This window comes from Seriola lalandi, unplaced genomic scaffold (genome assembly GCF_002814215.2).
Source record: "Seriola lalandi dorsalis isolate HSWRI2012SDOR001 ecotype SW California unplaced genomic scaffold, Sedor1 jcf7180002054945, whole genome shotgun sequence".
NCBI lineage: Eukaryota > Metazoa > Chordata > Actinopteri > Carangiformes > Carangidae > Seriola > Seriola lalandi.
Window position 1 is genome coordinate 2,832,208 of NW_019525496.1, and position 17,330 is coordinate 2,849,537.

The 17,330-nt window shown below is 42.0% G+C and overlaps 1 protein-coding gene across 1 annotated transcript in view; it reads left to right on the plus strand.

Annotated features, from left to right (window-relative positions):
• Window positions 1–16,477, plus strand: part of si:dkeyp-14d3.1 (transmembrane protein 132C) — a 131,123-nt gene extending 114,646 nt beyond the window's left edge. The window contains exons 6-9 of the mRNA XM_023393853.2: window positions 5,299–5,507; window positions 10,007–10,280; window positions 12,786–12,977; window positions 14,602–16,477. Coding sequence (XP_023249621.1) covers window positions 5,299–5,507; window positions 10,007–10,280; window positions 12,786–12,977; window positions 14,602–15,771 — 1,845 coding nt within the window. The 3' untranslated portion in view covers window positions 15,772–16,477. The remainder of the gene's footprint in view (window positions 1–5,298; window positions 5,508–10,006; window positions 10,281–12,785; window positions 12,978–14,601) is intronic.
• Window positions 16,478–17,330: the final 853 nt, after the last annotated feature.

Consider the following 17,330-nt stretch of genomic DNA (forward strand, 5'->3'; position numbering starts at 1 on the left):
GGGTGTCTTTATATGTTAAAATATTGATTTGGAGCTATGTTGGCCAATAATATAGCATAGCAGGAGGGTGTAAGCACATCAATGTAATGTATTGGGGTGGCTGGATGTCAGCTGCCATGTTTTCCATAATTGTTTCTGCTTAGATTGTTGGGGAATAGATTGAGGAAATGCCAGCAGGCAGTTAATTTGCCTGTCACAGGACATACTGCAGCAGAGCTATATGTTGATAAATCCCACACTCATTTACACATTTTTTTCCCTAGTACAAATAGAGGTAACCTTGCTTCACATATTTTTTGTGAATGTGGCAAGAAAAGTAAGACTGAAAGGATAAACATATTTGTCAGCAGCATCCATTTTATCGATTATTCATATCACAGTTAGATATGGTCAATGAGCCTCGCAGGGAGCCCAGGTCCTTCATATCCTGCAATCTACTGCTCGTGCGGACAGGTTTGCAGAGCCCCGGCTTGTGAGAAAAGTCTTAAGACGAAGGAGTTGTCAAAGGCACTTCAGTCTCAGCAGACTGAGTGTAGTGAGAGAGAAAGAGCTGAACAATGAGGGCTGATAAGGAGCAGGGACTCCTCTGACATCTTTATCAGTTTAAACACACTCTCACACTGGGAGCCCTGATGGAGCCCAATCTGCTCCATGACTGACTGTAGCCGCGGGAGCGATGCCGCCCTTGTAGAAATGTTCAAAAGCTTCATTAAGCAACTCTGTCAGTCCCTGTTACATTGCAGTGTCGTGCGGCACTAGTGCTCGAGCAAGGTACTACTATAAACGTTCTCTTTATTGGCTGTAATATCATAGAGCAAATATCCATTGATCCTGCGAGCGTCCACTTGAGAATGCAGGGCTTGTGCAGATTTGAACAGACATTCTCTGAAGGTTGGCTGTAGCCTTGAAGGATGCCCTGCAGCAGCCTTTTCAGTTTTCTCACAGGAGCTTTCAGAGATTCTTGTCTCTGGCTCAGGCCAGTGTACAGACATAAAGTCCAATGCTTTGTTAAGTTGCTGTTGGGTAAGGACCTTTGTGTATCATTTAAAAATGGTCAAGAGAAGGTGTCTCAAGGTGGTAGTGTGCATACACTTGAATATAACATCTAATTCTGCAACTAAATTATGGTTAAGCAGGGTTTTTCCTGCATAGAGAACTAGGAGGCGGCTGCCTCCGTCAAATTTCGTGCTGCCTCTGCCTCTCGACAAAATTCTAGTGCTTGTTTTCTTGGTATTCGGTGGATTTGGCGTTTTTAACTGCAATTGCGGCTGTACACCACTACAGCAATGTAGTGGTGCTGGTTCCGTGTAATCTGTGCATCAGGCAGAGCCATCCGAAATTGCCAAAGAAGAACAATACGAATGCGCTGGATTTTCTGCCTGCGGAAGGAAGTGGCAACCCGTATCATCCCGTATTGGAAAATAAAATGATTCTAGTACTTGTTTTCTCAGTACTCGGTGGATTTGAATCCATACGGGACGCAATATGTCCCGTATTTTTGTTCATGTAATTTCTTCAAAGTGCTGTAAATAATGTAATGTCAAGTAAAACCAAACCAATTGCCACGTTTTTTCACATAAAAAGTAGCAACCCTACAGATGAATATTATCTCTTTTCCATACAGAACACCAAGCTTCTTGAAAAGTTTCCCTAAATTAACGTTACATCCCATCGTGTACGTTTTTTTTGCACAAATGTCTGAAATCACAGATTATTTTAAAAAGAGAGGAGAATCGCGAGGACAGGTGAAACAGTGCGGAGTGCAGACATCATTCGTTCTAATATTGAACAAAGATGTTAATTCCTGTTACTGATGAGATAATGTGTCAGGACTGGAAGTAGGCCTAGTTCTCAGCCCTCCTTTGAACTTTGAACCTCTACTCTACTACATCGGAGGGAAACATTCTACTTTTCACTCTACTACATTCATTAAACAACAATTTACTTTTTCAGATAAAACATATCATACTGTTAAATAGTGAACCAGTTTCACCCAACTTGTGCTTTTTTTACATTTCCTTCTGACATTCACCCTCTGTTACTGAAGTAAAGGGTCTGTGTATTCTTCATGCCAGTAGTAGGAATGATAATGATAAGGGTTAAGGCAAATTATTTATGTTTAAAGGAGATATTTATATGTTTTGCTATCGCTACATGGCCAACAATAGCATTTTTTGTTTACTAACCAGTCTAGAGGAAACGTTGCAAGTTAGTAGCATACTACAAACAAAGCAAACTTCATTCCTTTACTCACCGAGAGCTGTCTCCAGCAGTGGAAAGCAACGCCAATGTTGACTCTTGTCTCTATCACGTCTTTTCTTCTACTGAAGTTAGCACGCTAACCAACTAGCTAGCAACTCGCTGTAGCCTCCAATCTGGCCTGAAGACGTAGCACTGCTCAGCGGGCGTATTATAACCTCTTGCATTATAAAGTAGGGCTGGGGTGACGCCACGAGGTAATCGACGTAATCGATTATGTAAATACATCGATTTACGTAACGTGCGTCGACGCGTCGCAAGTAAGGTAGTTGTGCCAGAGACAGTAGAGGATCTTTGGCTGCGCCTAGTCAGAGCATGGACTGCACCGAAGAGTAAGCTGAAGCTGAAAAACATCGCCAACTATCATTTAAAGTAGGGGAGTATTTTAAACAGGAACTGAACAACATGGTGCCCTGCAAGCTCTGCAAATAGAAATGGCATATCACAGCAGTACTACCGCGATGCTCGAGCACTTGGAGCAGAGCTTTATTTTGTAGAGACTTTATATTAGACTGTTAAACACAGATTACCAGCTGAGACTGGGCTGTTTTTTGTTGGGGAGTAACGCCCTGCAGTGCATACTTTGTTTGTCATATCTGTTTGTTTTAACCCTCTTAAGCCCGTGGGAGCGTATACGCTTCCAAATTTCACATTGTCTGTAGTCATTGCTCTGCGACCGTTTGCGCTGGAGACGTGCAGTTTTTTTCTCCTTAAAACTAGACGATCGGCGCTTTCAATCAATCAATCAATCAATCAATCAATCAATCAATCAATCAATCAATCAATCTGATCGTCCGTGTGTCGTCACTGACTTAGATCGAGACACTAACATTGAAAGTTAATAAATATTTGGAGTAGTTTTACCGTTTTTCCGGCACATTACTGCTTTCTGTCCGTGTGTTTATTGATCGAATGTGATCTGCATTCTTTGCCAGTGACGTTTAGTGTCACGTGACTGAATCAGACATTCCTATTGGCTCCAGTGGATGAGGTCACAGCCAATCAGAGTGACTGATTCAGAGGCTTGGCCTGCCTTGGCTTTATACCCAGATTAAATGTGAGCAGTGCTATTTTACTCTGATATCAAAGTGAGAAGTTGTTTAGAGTTTATTGAAGTGACAGAATAAAGACAGAAGGATGTGACAGTCACATATTTAGTGCAGCGGAGGATTTGGAGCTGATAGAATGAGAATGAACATATCTCTTGAACAGATAAAGATAGAAACTTCAAATTACCTCTAGAACAACTCAAACAAATAAATACACATTTCTGTGTTGAATGTTTTCTTCTTTATAATGGTTTACAGTGTTTTTATCATTAAAAAAAGGAAAAATTCAAGGTTTGTTTTTTGTTTATTGTTTTATGGGCTACTAACCTCTATTATTATTATTTTATTAGGAAAAACACAAAGGTATTAAAGAATGAAAGTATTGAAATATAAATGACAAGTTTTTCAAATATATTTGGGGTAAATTCGTTGTTATATTAATCAAGTAATAAAAAAATAATAGTTAGATTAATCGAAAAAATAATTGATCGATTAATTGATTGCCCTATTATAAAGACAACGATGGCTGAAGTGCTTGTCAAGCCACAATCACCACCACCCACTCCTGGCAAGAAACCATGTTTAGCGGCAGAGAAAACAAATACCTCTTTAAGGTATGGTTAGGGTTGAGGAACTAAAACTCTTGGCTAAGGTTAACGAAATATTGTCAATTTAAAAAATATTATAATTACAGATTTTTAGCTCTGTGTGAGATGCAGTACTATTTGGATCTTATTTCCAGGGATGTATGGTTGTTGTCAATGTGGGTGTGAACAGAGGGGATTAACCGGAAGATCTTCTATGACTGCTTTGATGAAGGCGTTCCTTACAAGCCAACTAGTTCAGCCATCAAGTAAAAAAAACACAGTACTGAGTATAAAGCAGAATTCAGGACATCTGCAAATATCTGCTTTTATTTATACAAACCTGCCAAATTTATTTTCCACAGAAACTCCCCTGCTGACTTCACCCTAGAGGTGATAGAGTGGAGGGAGCTCACATTAAGCTATAGAGTCTGTCACACAAAGTTTTCTTCCTGGTCACAGAGGATGTCCTGCCGAGGCTTCATGATGAATGGCTGTTTGTGGTTTTATCTCACTTTTGAGAATTACTCTGAAGTAGCAAAAATATTTGCTCCCGGACCATCTAGTTCCATCTGGTTCTAACCAAGTCTGCTACATGTTGGAATCAATAGGATTTACAGAACACCCAGTAAAAACTGGGTAGCTCTTCTTAATGATTAATTGCCTCCATGCTGTGTGTGTATGTGTGTGTGTGTGTGTGTGTGTGTGTGTGTGTGTGTGTGTGTGTGTGTGTGTGTGTGTGCTTGATACCCCGCTTTTTGTGTGTTTGCATATGTTATGTATTTGAAGTGCTTTGCACAACCATATCTTAAGGATTTTAAAGGGAAAGGATAGGAAAGAGAGAGGATTCTGGACATTAGTCAAACACTGGAACAAGTATAAAAAAAGAAGGAGAAGTGGGGGGGGCTTCAAAGCGAGCGAATCAAAGCTACAAGGAGTTGTGTCTTTCGATAGCACAGAATTGGTTCATTCATTCCTATTGTAAAGCAATTTGTGAAACAGATGGCTTTTAGTTTGGTCACTTTATCAAGAGACAACTGCTCTCCTCTTACTAGTTTCCATCTGGTGGTTATTCTTTTAGCTGTAGGCTGAACTATAATAGAAGAGCAGACCGCGACCTGTTTTCCCTCAGGTTCAAAGATGTCCTTGCTGTCCTCCTCCCTATTTTCCTGAGTGCGGAGCAGATAGAGGAGCTTTCATCTTGTTCAAAGTAGTTACAGGAATACTGTATCAGTAGAGAGCTCAGGAGTGTAAAGCCTTATAATCAACTTGGAGGGCCTGGCCTACAGTGTACACTGTACAGTATATTGCACTGTGTAATTCACTGTGTAGTCATCTATTGCAACCGTCAGAAGTGCTCAGCTTAAATGCTCTCTCTCTTAATCCTTCCCTCTCCTCCCACGCAGGTGTCAGACAGGTGTGACTACGTTTTTGTGAATGGCAAGGAGATGAAGGGCAAGGTGAAGATGATGGTGAACTTCACCTACGGATACCTGAGCGCTCAGCTGGAGCTCAACGTGTGGATCCCTCGACTCCCCCTCCAGATTGAGGTGTCAGACACGGAGCTCAGCCAGATCAAAGGGTGGAGGGTACCCATCATGGCTCCCAGTCAGAGGTACTGTACTGCATGCATCTGCCAGTAACAGGCCTTTGTGACACTGTGTTCTGCTCTCTTATTCATCAAAAGTTTCTAATATGTCAGACTACGCCAGAAGTAGAAATATAAAAGATGGTTTTCTGTGGTTATTTACAATAAGGTAATAAACTTAAAGGTTAATTCCAGCGGATGTTTTAATTTCTAGTCATGGTAGCTACCATAATGATGAGAGTATGATTGCACACCACACCACCTGTCTCCTCCTGACTACAGTCCTAGTGACAGTTCTTGGCTGATAACAAAATGGCTGACCTGTGCAATACAGCTTGTCATTACCACTGGCTTAAGGTGAGTTGCCATTGTGCCTCTTAGTCATCAGTAGGACAGAACATTATTAGAGCTGTCTGGAGGTCAGACCTCTCCCCTGGGGCCTCATCACTAGTAGCACCTCTGCCAGCGCCGCTGTGCAGCGCTGCTCTGCAACTGTTGAAATCTATCAATTGATGGAGCAGCTATCAGCCTACCTGCAGTAATTACTTCTGGAAAAGCTTTGAGGTTCGACTTGGACTCATCCCACACACCAGTTTGGCAGCTCTAATTATCCCTGCTCCCTTCTTATTTTGAGTGACAGGGGTACAGCATTCGAGTAATGCCATGGCTTGTCGAAGATGTTGCTTTCCCAGCTGTGCGCTAGTATGCCTTTATCAACGGGGACAGCCACGTTGTGTTGTCATTGTTGACGCCAGCGCCGCTGCTGATGGGCGGCAGAAAAAGCTTTGTTTCTCCCTGTCTTCCACCCGTCTTTGTTTATCTGGGGATAACAGGCATGACCTTGCAAAGTAGCACTATGCCTGTTGGTGAGAATGGGCTTTTGGTCCACTGTCCATAAGCCCACAAGGAACTGTGCCAGTGAGTGACAATAGCAAGTGGCAGGACCTTCCTCTATCAGCCAGACTGGCAAGTCATGAAGTCAAATAGAAATGAGAAATAAAGAGACATCAGGGCTGTTAGTGGAATAGTTGCAAAAGTACTGCTTACACAGTTTTTGACTGACACTGCCTGTATGGCTCACCTCTTCCCTCTCTAAGCCCTGTCAAAACAAGGACAAGATAAGCCTTCGCAGACAGCAAACCTAAGTGTAGGCGTAGCACTCAGGCATGCACCACTCCCTTAACACTTCTTTCAAGATGTGTGTACTGAGATTCCTTTTTTCCCTTGTTTTATAGTGCTTTAAAAATTCTCTTGCACTTGGCCTTTTATTACTCAATTTTTAATGTTATTTTTATACTGAGTTGTCTTAAACTATGTGTACTGAGTCTTTTTCTTTCTACTGTAAAACAAACAGCTGTACCTGAATCCCCTACAAGATTCAAACAAGGTTTAAACAACAGAAAAAAAACCCACAAACAAAACAATCAACCCTTGTCAGACAGAGCTGATTCTGTATATATAGAAGCATCATTGCCTATTTCTGTCCAAATGACCTTTGTCATGTTATCGTAGCAGAAAATGAAATGCAGCAAAATGCCAAAACAAATACAGCACACGATCTACGAGGCACAACAAAAATAAGCATGGCACAGGCATTAATATGCAGCATCTCCTCTGAAGTCGGAGCTGGGCTTGAAAGTGAATGAAGCGGAAAGAAAAATTGCTTTGTGAAGCAGGTTGTTCTCTGCGCCAAGTGTGATTTGTTTATTAGATTAACCTTAGATTAGATTTTGAGATGGCTGCACAAGAACTGGCATATCAGATTTATACCAGAGCTAAAATGGTTGGACTTCACTATCAGTTTGTTTACTCTTGAATCCATCACATCTGACTAATACCTGAATGTATAAATGTCCTTATAAATTCACTCTTTAAACACTGATTCACTCAATATGTCAGTACATACTCTTGCAACATTAGTGCTATTTGTCAGTTCATTGACTGTGAATGTCAAATAACAAATTCTGTTTACACTCAAAACTCACAACTCTTACGGTATGATTCAAAAAGCGTTTCACCGAAGCAGTGAGAAACTTTTAGTTACTGCCAGTGGAATAATTGGAAGATGGTGACTGAAATCACTGGCAGATGGTTTTCTCCTCTGCATGTAATATGTAAATGAGTGGAGAGAGCGTGTCGAGACAATAGAGAACAGAAAATTTTTTGAAAGAACAGAAATGATGAATTATGTAAAAATGATTCACAAATTCATGTATTACAAACCTTAGTTTGTGTGTTGGAATAAACAGCGTTTCTGAACAAGAGCTAGATTTTATGCAGCTGGGAGTTCTTTTGTTTATATGTGAATCCGAAGGTCGGCCTTTAATTAGTTGTGGTGGACTTAAGGTAACCCAGCGATGAAGCTCTCTGCATTTGATGAAACAAAAAATATAATGGACCAAAAAATCCTCAAATAACCCCGTCTTTACCTGGGAAGTTGACGCAGTGTTCCACTTCTGTGTGGGAAATGACACAGAATACATCAGTGGAAGAGTTAGCACTCATGAATATGCATTAAATGGGAAATATACGACCTACAGAGGCACAGTTTATCTGCTAATCTATTTTAATCTAGCGTTTCTAATATAGCGTTAAAAACAAAACAATTAAAATACAATTCAGTCGTGTTAGTGGTGTTATGCAGGACAAACAGCAGCTCTACAAACTGTGTTTCATGACAAGACTTGGACTGATGACTCCAGACTGAGGCTTTCATTTCAGTTAGGAAAAATAGCTGTTGCATAGTTTTGTGCACATTTGCAACATTTAGACTGAAATGACAGGTGGTGGGTTGTTGTTTGGTCACTGTCAAACAAATCTGATGAAACCACAGTCACACAGCCTTAATGAAATACTGTGCGTTTTAAAAAACGTTAAAACGTTGTTTTATTCAGTCGTGATTTTTAATGTCGTGACAGACACTTTTATATACAGTAAAAGTTTCAGGGGCAGTAAAACTTTTTTTATCTGGACACCACAGTTCATTCAAAGTTTGAACTGGGTATCACTTTCTGTTCTTGAGCCATGTTGAATCCTGAATTTAATGATCCTACAATATCCACAGAAGAATAATTTCTTCTGTTAATGGCTGTCATTCAGTTGCATGTGAAATTGGTCCTGCCGGCAAAGGTTTTAAGCCCCTGACTCCAAGTCTCGCTGTACTCTCGGCTTTTCTCTGGAGCGCGCAGCTAACATCTTTAGTCCCACGGCTCCGCATGCAGTCAGATTTCTCAGGGGATTCAGACAGAATGAGACAAGTAGAGCGGATAATCGCAAGAAAAACAGTTTAAGAGATTAATTTCTTTTCCTCTCCCCTTTATCATGATCACAACCTTTGCTAGTGTGTATTTGTGTGCGAGAGAGAGGGAGACAGAGGAACAAATGATGATGATTAGACAGAGAGGCGGGTGTTAAGTCTACAGTACAAGAAATGATTAGTAGTTTTGTTGACAAAGCACTTTTCTGTGTGTAAGTATCCCAGGTTTCCATCATTTATTCTCCCAAATCAACCATTCAAACACTGCTTTCTCAACATCTCAGGGTGCTTTATCCGTTGTTTTTAAAAAGTTGTTTGTTGAAGCAAAATAAAAGAAAACAGTAATGGGCAAAATCTAATGATATTGCAGCTGTAGTGTAACCATTTAAACCCAGTTTGTCATACTCACAGCAATTTCACCGGTGAGAAAGAGCTGAGCCTCTGTTGGCTGATTTGTTGCCTACAGTAATAAAATTAGATTTGCTAGCAACAGAGCAATCAGGGAGGCTATTAAGTAAAGCAGTAAAGAGGTGTATGCACATTCACAGTCCAGACCTGGTGCTCCAAAATGGTGAAGGAGAGACACTGAGAGAGAAAAATAATAGCCATACGTTGGACTGATCCATTCTTCGTGGTATAATCAACAATGCTGCATCATTACTGGATCTTTGTCAAGTAAACGTCCCCGTATAAGTTACACCGCAGTGTGTCAGTACATGTGACAGAGATGGTTTTGAGTGAAATTGCTGCTGAAAATGCCAGAAACCACACCATCATTACAGAGTGCAGTGCTGATGTTTTCTCTTCTCATCTTTAAAAAATTGCTTATTAGCACAAAACACAAAGTACAGCTGAGGCTGCTGGGAATGTCATTAGTTCTAACAAGTACAGGCATTGGACAAATTCAGATTTTAACCTGGGGTTGGATGAAATGTCAGGGAATAACCAAAGTTATTACATTTCACCCTGAGCAAAATCAGCGTGTGTGCCAAATTTCTTGGCAATCCATCCAGTAGTTGTCAGGACATTTCACTCAAGAGCACAAATGTCAACCTCATGGTGGTGGAAAAAGTCAGGAGAAAGTGAGGGGATCACCAAAGTCATCAGGAGTCATCCCCTGGGGACCATGAATGTCTGTACTTAATTTTATGGCAATTCATCCAGTAGTGACCAGTGATTTTATTTGAGATATTTGAGTCTGGACCAACCAACTTTGCTATCCCTGAAGTATAACAGTTTTTTTTTTTTTGTTTGTTTTGTTTTTTGTCAGGTCTACACGGGACAGCGAGGATGAGGACGATGAAGACAGACGAGGACGGAGCTGCACTCTGCAGTACCAGCACGCCATGGTTAGAGTCCTGACCCATTTTGTAGCAGAGTCAGCTGATTCCCGAGGCCAGACGAGCTTCATGCTCGGCAGCGACTGGCAGGTGGACATCACAGAGCTGGTGTGGGACTTCCTGAAGGTAGAGGACCCCCAGATTGCACAGCTGCTGGACAGGAGGATACTGGTGGGACTCGATATGGGGATGACCACTATCCAGGTAGGCCATGTGTCAGTTTTAAAGGAGCTACTTGTACGATTTGCTATTGCTACATAGTCAACATTAGCATTAACAGCTGTTTCCTTACCAGTCTAGAAGAAACATAATGAGTTCCTCATTAAACTTCATTCCTTTACTCGCCAAGAGCTGTCCAATATGGTAGAAAGCTCCTGAAGTTAGCGACTCACTGTAGCCTCCAATCTGCCCTGAAGACACAGCGCTGCTCAGACGGGATTTTATAACTTGATGATGGCCGAAGCTCTTGTCAAGCTCAATCACCACCACCTGCTCCTGGCAAGAAACCACATTTGGTAGCAGAGAAAACTTACAAATAGCCCCATTAAAGGATTAATAAATGTTAATTCCACTTGAATATTTATTTTTGGGTCTTATTTTTGAAATTTTGGTCATCATTTTTACAGCGCTATCGAGTGGCTGAACGATCATTAAGGTTTGGAACAAACTCACAGGTTAGCCAAAGTTAGAAAAGAAAAGGAAGACGAGCAGTAAAATTATTACTCCAACTGGCTGTTTAAACATCACAACACAGTTTACAGACTGACTTCCTTGTTCAACTTTGACCTATTGAACTTTCCATATTTTTTCACACACACAGTTTACTGACATTTTGTAGTGCTCACTTACAAATAAACTGGTTTAAGTCACATGTGGAGTAAAATATTATCATAATTGAAAGAAATGGCTAGAACTATGAAAAGTAAGACCAAAGTTTTAACTCAGTGGTGGTTCCTAAATACACGGGCCTAAATAATAAGGAAAAGCTACAGAGCGCTTGTAATTTTAACATTCCACTTGTGTCAGTTCTTGCTTCCTGTCTCAAAGAGGGTCAAGCCACATGTCCTTCTCCCTCTAACTCATCAATGCTTTATGAAGAGAACGATGAGAACACGGAAACATCTCCTGATAACAGGGAATATGCATTCACTCACTCTCCCAACTGCCATTGCTGGGACCTCCTACAGCTCCAGACATGTTTGTGTCGGAGGATCAGCGCCTGCTTCCGATCTCGTGATGTTCAGGTTTCTCCCAAAATGTGATGACACACGCTGTAAAATGCATTGCAGAGGACAGTGGAGTTCTGTTTTAGTAATTGGAGAATATAATGACGTAATGTCTTGAAACTAATATAGCAATGATTTTATTACTGTGAGAGTATCACCAACATTCTAATTATTTGAATTATTATATAAAAAGGTGTATGAAAAAAAACCCGCTAGATATATTTATATACTTTATTTAACTTCACAGTGGTACATTATTCTCTCAGCACAAAACACGTTAGAATAACATACTGCTGGAGCGTGAACATACCATTTATTCCAGGGACTATAACAGATGCCACTGTCACTGCTGCAATTTAACTAGTATGTCCTTTTGTCTGGTGCAGACAGGTGCTTACTGATGTGTCACAGCCTGTGCTGCGGGCTCTCGGCAGTGAGTGGGTCCTCCCCCTCGCCCCTTTGGTTTGTCAGGCTCTCCAGGCTAACTGGATGAATATCAGCCTCCTAATGGCATCTGTGTGAGTGGGATTCGCTTCCTGGTGTCAAGGACTCACCCGTCTGTCTGTGTGCAGACGCGCCTTCACCTTCGCAAAACATCCGTGCTCTCACAAAAGAACCATAAACCGGAAAAACAATGACAAGCACGAAGGTCTGACAGCTGTGACCACCCGTGCCATGTGCCACACAGACTGCTGCGTGAGCGAGATGTTTGCGTGCAGAGAAAGTCACACATACCTCTCATGGTATTCATCATAAGCGCAGTCACATTTCCTGCCTGTATTGTGGGGTTAAAGTGTGTTTCTCCTCTAGATTACCAGTATTAATCAAAGGGAATGGATTCCCTTGGGGTTGGATGGAAGCCAAGTGAGTGAGAAAAGAGATAAAACAAAAAACTAGGTTTTGTGTATCATTTTGCATATTGTGAGGGGGCTTGTGAGTCTTTTATGTTAGATGAAACACTTGGAAAGAAATTTTCTTAAATCATCTATAAATCGTGGTAATCCGCTTTTTTCATGTCGTTGACATCTTCACTCCTGAGAGCTCATTGATGTGATATTTTTGCATCCCACTTGCAAGGAATCACCTGTCAATCAAACGGCGTGACCAGTGCTGACTTATTTCTGCTTGAATTTTCTGTTGATGAAGTTTCTATAGGTAGTGCTCTTTTTCTGTGTGCGGCTGAGTTGCCGTCACTGCTGATTTCTCCTGGGAAAGACCTCCCCAACCCCGGTTGTTTAGAGCAGGAAATGAAAAGGCTTTCATGAACCGGCTATACAGTGGGTTGAGTCACTATTGTCGAGTAGCACAGCAGTAATTGATCATACCAGAATGTCACAGGTTATTGCTTGACAATCACATATTTAAGAGGAATATTGTGAGTGGAAGAAAAACATATTACTAAGCTTTCCAAATTCCTTTAATGCAGGAATGTGTAATCTCTTTCTCTCTTTTCTTCTCACTGTTGTGTTTTTCCACCTTCTAGGTGTTGTCTCCTTTGTCCGACTCAATCCTGGCAGAGAAGACTGTCACAGTGGTGGATGACAAAGTCACCATCACAGAGTTGGGGGTCCAGCTGGTGACGGGGCTCTCCATGAGCCTGCAGCTGAGTCCAGGAAGCAACAGAGCCATCCTGGCTACCACGACCACACAGGAGGTTCTGCAGAGCCCGAAGCAGGTCAGGATACTGTAATAGATACTGTATCAGGGTCCTGAAGTTAACTTGGAAACACAAATGAAGTATGCATTGAGCTTTGCTTCATAGTCCACTTCTCCCTTAGCCACCATAATTAAATACAAAGCCTCCTATACAAAAAATAATGCTAATAGATTAAAAACAAAGACCAGTAATTATTTGCAAACACTATTGAGCCAGTCCTGATTAAGACAGAGAATGATGTTAATTTGTTTCATACCAGTAATTATTATCTCTAGCATACTGAATTATTCTTCATTGGGTTGATATCCATTTGATGAAAGACACGATTTTATATATCGACTGAAGCCAAGACATGTGCATTTTTTCAGCCTTGATTACTGTTGCAGAAAACAAAAGACTTTCTTCCAGATTCCATTTCACACTATCAGGGTCCTTGAATGAGCAATTTTACAATCAAATAAAGCTGCGAGTGTGCATGTGCTCATGTACACGTGTCTATTTGTTTGTTCCACACCATCCCTAACCCTCTTAACTCCAAGGCTTGAAAGCCAGAGTGTGACAGAATGTGTTTCCTTGGGCAGCTAATAGTAACGGGAGCTTAATCTCAGAGCATGCAAAAGCAACACCACAGCCTCTGTACCGAAATATGACTTACAGCCCAAACTTGGCCGTCTTGTCATATTTTACTTCCCTTCCTCATTCGCCTGGCTACTCTCATTGTGGCCTCTTTGATCTGCCCATCAAATTCTCTCACGAGTTCTCTGAACTGCTCCTTTACATTCCTCCTCACCCATCTCCCTCCGACTAAGGAAGGGATGGGGGAGGCCATTTATCTGCCCTATCTCCATATTTAGTGTGAAGATAATCAGGCGGTACAGCACTGCAAGTCCTCTGGTGTCAGTAATTAGGGAGCAATGACAGAGCACTTTGGGGATCTACTTGTGTGCCTTTGGGGATTTGTCCTTTTGCAACATTAACGGGCAAATTGTGAAATTGCAGTAGGAGAAGGCCTTAAGATGCCCACTGTATAGCAAATCCTCATTCCCATGAACAATGTTTAATGTTACTGTTTGATCTTCCCCGCTTATCTTTTAATCTGCATCCCCCAAAGCTTAGGCCAAATAGCCGCTGAGTTAGCAGAACCACGCAACTTACTGAGTTTGTGTTCGACTTACAATGTCTTCCACCATTAGAAAGCTCCATATACAGTACACTGTAAGTCCACATGTCGCATTGACAAAAGGAACATTGAATCCGAATAATCATTGTGTGTTTTTTATCAATTCACTACTCTCCTGAGAGGAAAAGCCAGTGGAAACAACCACTGGACCTGAAGAAAATCACGGTTGATGCTCTAAGTACCCAGCCTTGCAATTTCACAATTTCAGAGCTAATAGATTGGAAATAAATACATTCACATGAATGGGAAAGTGGACTTGGACTTTTCGACCCCACTATATAACTATTCTTGTCTGTTTCCATGAAATAAGACTAGACGCTGTGTTTTTTTCACTATAATTTCCATTTCTTAGTAATACCAAAGCGCAGCATGTAATCTTTGTGTCAGTGACTATGTATTTTCTCTTTCTCTGTCTCTGTTATATTGTTGTGTGTGTGTGTGTTTGTTTGTGTATTTCCACAGGAGGCCTTGATCAGCGCCTGGCTACAGTTCAGCGACGGCTCTGTGGCTCCTCTAGACCTGTATAATCCGGACTTTTTTGTCCTGACAGCCACCTCCCTAGATGAGGAAGTAGTGACAGTGCAGCAAGACCCCTCGTGGAAATGGCCTGTCATTGTGACTGAGGCGGAGGGCCAGGGCCTGCTGGTCAGGGTGGAGATGACTGTTTGTGAGGTCTGCCAGAAGTTCAAGCGCCGCAGCATCCTGGCAGCGGGGAACTGTAACATCAGGGTGAAGTTTGGTCATAGTGACAGCTCAAGGGGTGGGAGCAGCGACTACGGCCCCGATGGAGACGATATGGAGAACAGAGGCAGGCTCTCCCCCTCCCAGGACAGGACCGGACTTAACACCCACTACTATGGTAGCTCCATCTCTGACATGGAGGACGGGGTGTTGAGGAGAGCCACCACCACTAGAAGCGCAATAATGCGCCGACCCAATGGGGATAAACTGTCAAACGATGGTAGCCAGAACATGCCAATTGACTTTGCTGACTTCCCCGCACAAGTGGACCTGCCACGTGGCCGCAACATGGACGATGACCTCATCCAGTCCGCTCGCGGGCTCACAGACCTGGAGATCGGCATGTACGCCCTACTGGGGGTCTTCTGCCTTGCCATTCTGGTCTTTCTCATCAACTGCATCTCCTATACCCTGAAATACCGCCACAAGGAGCTCTCCATTGAGGGCCAGGAGAACATGAACCACGCCCACGATTGGGTGTGGCTGGGGAACGAAGCGGAGCTGCTGGAGAGCCAAATCAGCCTGTCGCCGCAGCAGGAGGAACAGACCTCCATGATGGACTCTAGCAGCGGCCTCGAGGAGGGCAGCCATCTGCTGAACGGAGGCTCGGCCCAGAAGAACGTCCAGGGCCAAGTGCACCGGACGGCAGACACGGGCTGCATAGCCAAGGACAGCAAAGGAGACTCACCCACCACTAAGAGGAAGCGCGTCAAGTTCACAACGTTCACCACCATCCCCTCGGACAATAGCTACCCCACTGTTAACACACTGACTGGATGCCGCAGCCAGGACATTAAGTGGGTGTGCCAAGACGTGGAGCTGGGAGACTCCAAGGAGTTACGTAATTACATGGAAAGGTTAAATGACAGTGCTTTAAAAGAGGTGGCATAATGTACTGTGTGCACTCGTAACAAACTCACCCTTATGCCTTTCAGAGGAAAGTGGTCTGGACAGAAACCCAGACCCATAAGTAGGTGAAAGAGGAGGAAAGTTACTTCAGAATCACCCCAAACTGCCAAAGGGTCATTAAACTTAAGAGAACTGTCATGATTCCACAAGTGACTGATGATGAATCACTAACTAAAAATATGTCACCGAATGAGGGCGTCAGGTGATTCTTTTTTTTGTCCATTTGCTGATCAGATGATTACCTTTTTATCATCATTTTATTACTACAGGGTTTAGATAGAATTCAAGTAATGATCCCAGGACTCACCTGAAGCAACTACGACCTGTGATATTCAGACGACATGTAGATTTTAAAAAAGAACAGTAACATAAGTAGATAGATGTTCCGAATGTGTGTGCACATTAAATGGTTTTGGAAGTTTTGTAACATTTTGGATATTAATTTCTTACGCCAAATCCTTATTGTGTGGAAGAGTTCTGGAGAGGCCAAAGCAAGCCAAGAGAAATATCTGCATGTCGTTGGAAAAAAAGAAAAAAAGAAGAAAAAAAAACTTTCCGGTTCATTCTCATCCTCCTTAACACGGCAGAAGACCTGTTATGTATATACTGAACAGTCTCCAAAGCATTGTATTGTTGCTCTGTATATTGTATTTTCATAACATTTAAGGAATACACAATAATGTCAAGAGTGTGTATCATCTTTTATTGACCGCAGCCTCGTAAAGCTAATCATGTCTCGCATCCTTTTTTAGCAACAAACCACAACACAATATGTTACACTTTTAATGGCTGCCAGTGGAGGAAGGCAGTGGCCATTAATACTCTCATCTCATCTATTAGAATACCTAACATGACAGCCAGTGTATGAAGGAGCTTTTAAACTAAATGGCTGGACAACATGGTAATGTGACATTTCCTACTCTCACCCCGCAGTTTAAAGTTTTGTGAGCTTTGAAGAAAATGCCAATTAAGGTCTCGTTAACCTCTGTTCCGTAGCCTCCAGGAAAAAGCGTATACTGATGGACAAACTGGGATATAATATGCTCTCCATCTCTTGGGGAGCGTGTAGATACAAAGAGGGATAATTACCGGCAAGGTGGGAAATGTTTTCTTTTTGGAAATGGATCATTTATTATTCACATAATTGCACAAATAATAATCATCCCTGAAAACTTCCTAAACAAAGGCAGTCGGTTGAAAAATTGCATTTTGCACAGTGAACGTTATTATCATCACAGTGGTGTTGGCTGATTGCTTTTTTTTTCGTGTTATTATTTTCCATCAAGCAGAGAAATGTTCACATTATGTTAACTGTTGCTGCAGTGTGGATCAGATTGTTAATCAGCAACGCTCACAATATTAGCTTGGAAGACGGGAGGTGAGATACTTCAGCAAATGGTAGCACTACCTTGAGTGTAATTAGGGATGCCATTTAGATTAGCTCAGTTATGTCAACAGTCAGAATTGAATGGAGCCCCTCCAGGCATCTGTAGGAAACTTTAGTGGCTTTTCTACTTTTATTTAATCAGTTCAAGTAGCTT